This window comes from Cephus cinctus, unplaced genomic scaffold (genome assembly GCF_000341935.2).
Source record: "Cephus cinctus unplaced genomic scaffold, Ccin1 Ccin1_scaffold0123, whole genome shotgun sequence".
Lineage (NCBI taxonomy): Eukaryota > Metazoa > Arthropoda > Insecta > Hymenoptera > Cephidae > Cephus > Cephus cinctus.
The window spans coordinates 302109-311867 of record NW_014332857.1 but is presented as its reverse complement, the minus strand read 5'-3'; the positions used below and the strand labels follow the sequence as shown (position 1 = coordinate 311867).

General features: G+C 47.1%; 1 protein-coding gene across 14 annotated transcripts in view; it reads right to left on the bottom strand.

Moving 5' to 3' along the window:
• The window catches only part of LOC107275102 (voltage-dependent L-type calcium channel subunit beta-2), a 53234-nt gene that overhangs the window by 30129 nt on the left and 13346 nt on the right, over positions 1 to 9759 (bottom strand). For 13 of the 14 annotated variants that reach the window (XR_001539614.2, XM_025080067.1, XM_015754889.2 and 10 more), the window contains one exon: positions 1882 to 1974. The exons of the other annotated variant lie outside the window; for it this stretch is intronic. Coding sequence is in view for 12 of the 13 variants with exons in the window: in XM_025080067.1 (XP_024935835.1) it covers positions 1882 to 1974 (93 nt within the window). In the remaining variant the exon portion in view is untranslated. The remainder of the gene's footprint in view (positions 1 to 1881; positions 1975 to 9759) is intronic. 14 annotated transcript variants of the gene reach the window in all.

Here is a 9759-nt window from a genome sequence, read left to right as displayed (position 1 = left end):
GGTTTATGGCTGCTACCCCTGGTGAGCGGTTCATCGCCAACCCCTGCGCCGTGTCTCCCAACGAGAAAGTGCAGTGTCCGTGAGCAAAGTCATTTGCGTGCTAAGAGGTTGGGTTATTCTAGGGATCCAGAAACATGCGACGGAATAAATATTTCCAATGGGGTTGTTCAGCAAGTGGGCCCAACAGTCAAAGGGAGATTTCCCACCTGACCCTCTTCAGCGTCAGCTCGCCCACCGCATAGTTTTAAATTTTCAACGAGGCCGAACACCCGTTGGACCACTCCACCTGAATGCAGGTACCCCTAATTTTTGGTCTATAATAAATTCCAGCGAGTACAGGAAGACGAGAAAACATTTCAGAAATCCAAATTCGATAATTCATCTTTCTTCTTTTTACGTATTACCTTAATCCTGTAATCTTCAAAAAGAGTCCAGAGATCGAAATTCGCTTACAAGGCTTGACTTTTTTCACGTCCCAACAAAGAATCCCATAAGGCCCCGAAAGGCATCCTAATTCCAAACACTAATCTCTTGCGGGGCCCAAGCACGCATCGTACCTAGAAGACTGCTGGTATACCTATATAGATATACCAATATGTATAAGATGAAGAGGGATAAGAGATGGAGTAGTACCTAGCAGAGAGGGACCTGTCAAACTGGCGATCGGTGTAACAATGTGTATGGGCCCCAGGATCGTTGGGGCCCCAGCAGAAGTTAACCGCAACTCAGCGGGATTGCAGGATCCAGCAGTCAGCCAGTTCGCCAGTTCACTTTCCTCTTTCCCTCTGTCCCTCTGTCCCTCTCTCTCTCTCTCTCTCTCTCGCTAGGTTAGAGATCGAGAGAGCCCAGTCGTATTGCGAGAAAAATAAGTCACGCATTGGCGGAAGTTTAACATAGTCCCTGCCTGTCCGGGAGAAAAAATTCTTTTCAAGGATATCCAGTGAGCTAAAGTATTTCGTGCCTTACGTATATATTCGGGTATGTAGTTCCCTACGCCAATGCAGCAGCAGGTCAGTGCTGCAAGGATCTCCGTAAGGGACAAAGAGATCCTGCACCTCGTCCTGCAGCCGTCCCTCTGGCCCGTTTGGGCGTGCAGCCGTCATTGCGCTAGTAGCGTAAGTCCCAAAGCACACACGCATAGGCGTCTAAAGATAAAAAGGACAGCTGCTAAGTGCGTGTGCGTAAACGGATGCGCGTTACGAGGAACTCGCTAATTTGCCGGAAGGGATGTCGATTCGCTGCGATATAAGGGAGGGAAGGAAATATTTCGAGAATCGCGCGAACGGAGCCTTGCCCGCTCGTTCGAAGCTTAAGGAGAAAATGGGACCGATGAGAATTTACATCTGAATGGAGAGGAGAGAATGCCGAGAAAAGAAAACGCACAGGGTGACGAGAGAAAACAGAAAATACAGGGCGCGTCATTAGCTCGGGGACTTTTCATTTTGATAAGTGTTGGTAGGGCCCCTCGTTAGGCCCATTGTTATAGTAGCGCGAATCTATTTAAGGACATCCTCAACGAATATGTTGTACATATACACGGTACTACGATAATAACAGCGATCCCTCGTAAATTATACTACTTTATCCAAGCAAAGTTATCGTTTATCTTTATCTGTCCTCTCTTTTTTTTTTTCACTTTTCTTTGCATTTAACGCTAATCAATCAATTTACGTGCATATCAGGTGCTCAGGCACAACACAAACAACTGCGAGTGACGCAAGATCATTAAATAGTGATTAGGTGCGAGCCGTGTATATTAGACGTGAGGTTGTATAGCAAAAAAGTGCCATTCAAGCAAATAATTTTTTGATTCGCTTCTTCTTTTTTTTTTATAATCCTTTTTGTCAGCAATCTTTTTTCCTCTCTTTCGAGACTACTTACAAGTGCAGTCGTTCTTTGAGGTACGCAGAGATTGACTAATTGTAGCGTGTCGCAAGGTTCCTCAGTGATGTTAGCTCTTCCGTTGGATCTCTCCTGAAATTCGAGTAAAAAGCTTGCTGATAAATCGGCGCAATCCAAAGAGACCGTCACGTAGAAAGATAGGAGATGGATAGAAAGAAAAAAAGAAAAGAAAAAAATAACAGATCGTCCATCGGTAAACGTTTACGTATAAAGAGATGAGAAAAAAGAAAAGTAAAAAAAAAAATTTGTAAAGACGCTCCACGAATTCCACACTCGGCTGTAACCCTAGAAGATGGGTCATCGGGGAATGGAGAAGCCAAACCGGGCCAGGAGGGTGGTTGGCTTTGGGCCAGGTAGTGTATCGTTTGCCGATCTTTTTAGATAAATTTTAGTGAAACGAAAAAATGACAGTCCCGTCGAAAAGCTGACAGTCGTTAATTGAAGGCCCGGCAATTATCTCCGAGACGCCGGTCGTCCAAAGATGATGCATTGGGCCTTCTCGAAGAGACTTCACCCTCCCCCTTCCCCTGGCCTGTTCGAGGGCGTCGCGAGGAAGGGGTGGAAAGTGAAAAATTTTATTCCACCGGTCAGGCCAGATAGGTTGTCTAGATTTTCTATAATTTTTTTTTTCCAAGATCGAGCGACCAAGAAATTCCAAAAATAATTCAAAACACGAAATAAAGAAAATTGCAATCGGGCCCGACGGGTCCCCGAGCTACGTCGATGAATCAAATTAGCAATGGACCAAAGGATCGTTATGGTGGTTTACGGAGAGATTTGGGTTTATGAAAAAGGAAGGGGTGTGAGGTCAGGCCCAAGGTACTCTTGGAACATTTGCTACTAATGATCCATCCTCCGCCATATTACTTTCGGGCCCCCCCGATCCCGGGTATCGTGTACCGGCTAAGTGAAAATGCACGTAGATCCTTAGGAGATACGCAAGGCCCACATTGGCTCTCCCACCATATCCCTTTTTTTTTTCTTCTTTTCTTTTTCTTTTTACCCATCCGTATTCTCCTCGACACTATTCGCCCTGGCCTAGGGTACCGCCTCAGTCCCAGAGAAACAATAAAACGTAATGGCGGACATAATCCCGCAAGGACCTGCCAGCAGACCTAGTCCAGGCTATGGTTGCCGTTCAGCAACCGTACTCCTCTTTCTCGGTTTAGTATAGCGTGTCTAATCCTCGCGTCGGGCCCACGAAAACGTGCGACGCGCATGGGCCCTGGACAAAGAGATACGGGACCTATTGGTCAGACGCAAGAAAAACCGGCTATTTATTTATTTACCAGGACGCAGGATGCTGTGAACATTATTTATTTATTTATTTACTCAGCTCTACGGGCTCCTACTACGAAAGGACGAAACAGGTCCCAATCGGTCCCACTGGCTATTTCGTCTCCATTGTTACATATATCCCGTACGGGTTCGCGAGTCAGTTCTTGACCCTTTCGGGTCACTCCTGTTTCCTATGGTTTCGAGCGTCTTGTAATCGTACGAGACTGACATTATTTTGGGCCCGTGATCCCATTGGTCTCCTGAAAATGCGTACTGGGCCCCGCCCCAAGCCTTCTCGGTAACCCACGAGAACTGTTGTATAACGTAATAAAGGGGGACGGAGAAAAATATGGTCAAGTTTGAAAATCCAATCTGGCGACTTCCTCGCGCCGAGCGTCGCAACGTGAGCACAGCCTCGTGTCGTTGTAGATGAAAGATTACGGCAAGGCCCAAATGTAACGACACGCTCGAGTGCTCGTATAATCGGGCATCCTCAAGGCATCCCCATAACGGGGCACCTATACGTAGAGATCGACTCGCATTATAATAATCGCTGCTCGTCCAAGATATTTGTATCTCGTTTATACAGATAGAAATCACATTGTCTTAACCGAATTACGCTTGGATCGTGTTACCAAATCAAGAGCCGGGCACGATTTCATCCGAGATCAAGAATTAAGAAGCCAGTAACGGTGGGTCCCCGTTTGGTGTCTGTTGCGTATTTTCAGTGCGGATCTCATTTGTCCGGCATTCGAGGATCCCACGTGAAACGTTCAGTACTCACGTCACAGAATCATTATTCACGAGTGCGTCTCTTGAGTTTTCCAGAAAGTCAACGAAAAAAAATAGGGGGAAAAAAAAAAAGGAAAAACGAAAATAATCGGGTATATTTTTTCTTTCCCTTATAAAATTCCAAGATCTCGAAGTGAGATGCAGAAGGATTTATCTCTCTTCATCTTCCGTCCTACGTATTGGTACATCGCAGTTTTCCCATGCGCTGCCTGCCGTACCCAGCAACCACGTTTTCCATCGTCGATGTTACCGGTGACGAATAGTATATAAGAGAGACAAAGAAAGAGATAGAGAGATAGAGAGAGAGAGAGAGAGAGAGAGAGAGAGAGAGAGAGAGAGAGAGAGACCTGCTGGTGGATATTAAAGCGAACATCATACCCTCGTCACTTTTACTGGCCCTCTCTCCTGTCCGGTTTCTTCTCTACCAGTCACACGCACTCACTCCCTCCCTCTCTCTCTCTTCCTCACTTATTCTCTCTCCCCCCTGCCTCTCCGCGCCCCTCCCCGGCACTCCTCGCCAAGTTAAACACGCCGCGCGCAAAGGATCCTCGGGGTCCATAGGACGATGATGCTGCGCCGCGCAGCAACTGCAAAGTCAAATCCAGAGATCCTGAACGGTGGTACCCAACACCTAGCCCAACAAAAGCACACGAGCTATACCACGGCTACAAACGTAACCCCGTAAAAATCCCCAGTAGTGTCCAAGTTTTAAATCTTCCCCCTCGGACGCGTGCGTCAAGTTCCAAGAGGAATTCGTATTAAATATTTTTTGTTTCCTTATCAACGCCCAAAAATCATCAGACACGTCGATAAAAAGTAAATAAAAATAACAAGTAAAAATGCAAAAGGCCTCCCTCGTGCGTTGATACCGGAACGAAGGTGAAAAACTAAAAGATTTCCAGAGGGTTCGTACGAGTAGAGAAATGGGCCAGGGGGTTGGCTGGATGATTTTTCAAAACACGCAGGCGTCCCGTATCGTTTCTGGAAATCGGCGCGCACTAACAAAGAGGTCCCAGCAACATGTGGTTACCGCACACCCTCCCCCACTTGGTTGCTAGGTACCAAAAATCCCCATAGGGAGTTTCGACTCATCTTGCCAATGGCCAATGAACGGCTGGTGCTGAGGGAGACCGGGAGGGTTGGAGTGAGCCGAGTGCTAGCACAGGAGAGGGGAGGTTGAACGTCAAGGGTAGATGCACCTACCGTACATACCGGCAGCCTCGCCTATATACGAGATTCGAGGAGGTTGGGGTTGCATACTTTTTTTCTCTCCTTTCAAAGTCTCCGTATCGGGGGTGCCAAAAGTCACCCAATTCAGCGGCAGCCGTCTTGCCGCGTACGTGACGTGCGGTCACGTACTCAGATTACGGCAGCGAATTTCAAATGTGGCGCGCAAACGTTCAACCCGCCGAGCTTCACTTTCAGGTAACAGCCGGGGAACCCCCCGGCGTCTCGGTAGAAATCCGAACGAATAGATATTCCCCGGGACACGTGACTCCGTGGACCGAAACGGGGATGAAAGTGCAGGGCAACTGGTAACGGAGAAAAGTGCGTATACTCGACGAGACGAAGAAATAGTCTATTTCGTCTATAGTCTATACAGAAATAGTCTATATAGATACAGATATAGTCTATATAGAAATAGTCTATACAGGTTTAACCATTTTTTGTCGTCTTTTATTTTTTTCCTCCGAAAAAGAAAAAAAAATCAAATACGTTCACCGCTCGCGAACGGCTTCTCAATGACGACTGGCGACAGCATTAGGCTCTAGGATCGCATTAGTCACTGCGCCGCAACCTGCTGGGAGATAAGTGACGTGCGCAATTACTAGTCGCACGTGAGCCGACATACCGCGGGATGATAATTGCATAGCGCATGTCGCAAGTTGCTACAATGTTGCCGAGCCGAGCTAAAGTGCAATTAACATTTTACACAATAATGAGACATAAGACTCTATACACTCGGTACAACGTGATATCGAGATTGCAACAAAGTTGTCCTTCGCTCCATGCGATATTAATATGCACGCGTCGATTATACAGACCCGCCGACTAGGGACCGGTTAACATCGTGGCCTACGGTGAAACGTGTGACGTGAGTACTGAGTTAACGCAGAGTTAGAAGGCCTGTTTACGAATTATACGTAAATGGAGAAAAATTGAAAGGAACAAAAAAAAATTGCTACTTCTGGTTGCGAAGGCTCACGCGGCAGCGCAAGACTCCGTGTGTCTGGCATCTGCCGTATCTATCGACGGGGGCACGATTTCCAGGAAGAATGGGGATGGGGGGGGGCCCTCCTCCTGTTTACGTGATGGAGCATAAAGGGAAACGAAGGACTCGTGCAGGAAGAGACAGGGAAGCAGGTCGGGTATAGGCTGGGCCAAACAGACTCGCGATCGGAGGAGCCACCGAGTGCCGGCGAAATGAGTATAATCAAAACGGTTTAGTAGAAAAGCAGCCGTGAGCCATGGATATGGGTAGGCGCGCGGGCGCATTTGAATTTGAATTTCGAACCGATTTGACTCGGTAATGTTAGCCGGTCACGAAGGCGCCATCTGACGGACGACCAAATTACCGGTCTTTGGATATCGGTTTTGTCGTTTCTCCTTCTCTCTCTGTCTCTCTGTCTCTTGCTCTCTAATATTTCTCCGGAGCCTCTCGACGATTCCCGAGACCCTTTTACACGATTTCTATAAGGCCCCTAGCGTCACCACGCACGGAGCCACCCGGCCCACTCATTTTTTTCTATATATATATACGTATATGTAACCATATACGCATATATGGCTATTCTCGTGGCACGAATCGCCGATACCATACATATCGATCTAACGAATTAACTTGTGAATTAAAGACCGAGAACTCTGTTATTTAGCGGTCGCCTGGTATACATTCGATGTGTGTTTCCGTGATCGTGAGGTGCTGCCAGCCATTTGTTATTACAATGCGATACAGCCAACGCGGTAAGTTTCGAGAGATCGATTGGTGAATCGATCGGCGAAAGGAGCGATCTAATGAGTTTTTCTTTGAGGAGAAAAAAGAAGGGGAGGGGGGAAGGTCGAAAAAAAATTACAGTCGAACAACAATGCGCGCCGCTTCTACGATCTCGGGGGCCCCACCAGGGATGAGTTGGGTATGAGACCCAAGGTGCGAGATGTAGGGGGAAGAGGGGGAAGAGGGGGAGTGGGAGGGTGATGCATATACAGCGAGGGTGGCAAAGGGATTCCAAACAGTGGGTGAAGAAAAATTGTGTATCCCCGATAATTTAATTCGGGCAACAACTCGAGCGGCCAGGTATAAAGTGAGGAGACCACGAAACAAAGAGGGGCCTGACGATGAAGACTGACTGAGCCACAGCAGCAAGGACCCACTGGGACTTGCTCTCTCGGTCGCTCGCATCGTACACAAGAGAGAGAGAAAGAGAGACAGAGAGTCCGAGAATTCAAGGGAACTCGACCAACGGCACGGAGGCCTTACGGGGCCTTACGCCAAGAGTTACACACGTATATTGGGACCCACTAGATTTATGTAGGTGCGCGGCAAGGCATTATGGGTAAACTCCAAAGTAGTTGCCTGCCTACGAGGTTCCTGCTTGGACCATCGCCGGTTATTACGACCGGGTGGAAATCTTTGTTCTTTGCCGTCGTACAAACCTAACCTATTAAATATTCCAATCCCAACATAAATATATATACGACACAAGCAAACGTAAATTTCACCCGTCGACAATTTTTATCCCGAATGACCCATCGAAGCTGATTACATTTTTTTTTTTTTTTTTTTTCATTGGTCATCCCAATCAGTTCATCTATACCGCAACCCCTAATCGTGGTCCCATTGAAAACTCTAAGGGATGATCAAGTTTAGCCCCCACGTGAACGAACTCTCGGAAGACGGAAACTGGAAATAACTCGGGATCGGATAGCGAAAGGGTTGCTTCCGAGTCAGTGGCGCGTGCCCCAGTCCTATCGCCCCCCCCCTCCGACCCACCCTACTTCGCTCACCCTGCCTACCGATCACGCCCCGTTGGCACGTCAGCTGCCGTAAATCCCGTGGACCCGATGCTCGTGCTGTGTTATCCTGATCGCTCCATTTATTTACGACAATTTCGTTTGCACCCCATTTTTAAAATAATTTTTTCTCTTGATCCTCAACCACTTTCTCTTTTTTTCGTCTCGTTCGACCCAGTACCGCGTATACGGGTACCCGGAAGTTCTTAGGAAGCTCCGCGGACGCACTCCGTACTACAGGCACTTTACACCTGGACAGACGGCAATGGGTGTATAAAACGACTTATCCACGAAACGGGACTTAATCCTTGGTATTTCCGCCGATTAATTTTCTCTAAGGCGATTGTCTCTTTTCCGCGCGGTCGACGAGTAACTCGAGCGTGGCTCATGCGAACGGAAGCCGCGGAATCCTCGGGGTGCCTTAATAAACTTGGACAAAAGGTGGCCTCTGCTGCGATGCCAGTTTACGCTGGGTGTAAGGCCCCCTCTCGCTCCTATGGATTAAGAGAGAGATCCCTCTTCCGGTCTCTTGGGCTTTTCACATACGTATACCTTATGGACATAAGTGCACGCCTTGTATATGAAACCTAGTATATTTACTTAGCATGCGTATATATATATATATACACGTAAACAAACGTGACAGCCATCTCGAACCATACTGGACAAAGACACGTGCCCTTGGACCCTTCGCGAACTTTGAAGTATCGTCATGGCCAAAGTTGCGAAAAACTTCATAAACGAAGACGACCCTAAGGCGTGACACGTGCAATTACGTCAAATATAACCATGACGGAATAAATGCCAGACGTCACAAGGGAGGAAAGGGAGAAGGACGAAGCTCGAGATGGAAGACGAAGGAGCCCCGATTGACCGCATTCTCGACTGCCGTGACGTCAGCGGTGAGCATCTACACTGCACGGCTGGTACCACGGAGAAAGGAGCACCAGGTACTATAGGCCGTGTACGCCGGTACACGGTAAACGTGTGAGTGGCTTGGCGTGCTTTAGTACATTTTTATGTCCTCCCGAATTTAAAATTCGAGACGTTCTCTTTATGGGTAACGCATTAGATTTTTATCTTCATTAACGGTTCACTCGACATTTCGACTCGATTTTTCGACGCTTCGATGACTCTTAGCATATGTGTATATATATATATATATTTTTTTTTCTCCTAATTCAACCACTTCCTTTCGTTTCACTTGTACGTACCTTTCGCTATCGGGTGTTCATATATACCTTTTTTAATCTCAACGTGAAATATCGAAAATATACGAAATTTCAAAATATCCACGAATTACGAAATTTTTTATGAGAAATCATAAAATACCTTAGCAGTCGACCGTACTGGTCGTGAACACGTGTATATGCGCGTACACGGCCTAAGAGAGTCCATTTAACTTTTATAAGTCAAATGTATCGATATCCTCTTGGGCAAGTATGCGATCATCGAGAAGTCGAATTAACAGTAAGTGTATTCGAGGATAACGCGGAGCGTCGATAAATCGAGCTGACGCGGTCAGCATGTATACGGTACCCGTGCGTGTGGCACAGTCTACAGATATATGTGTATACGGGCAATAAAGATGCGCGATTCGGTAGTGAGGGAATACAGCCAAAAGAAACGGTGTTTACTTCGTACGCGTACATTATGGGCCGGGAGGCCCAGGTGCGCCGAAATAATTTTAAGTTATTCATGAATTCATTTAATCGTTTTCGTACGTACCGGGAAGACTGTCTTGGTTTTTACCTTTTAGACAAAGGGGGGGGGGGG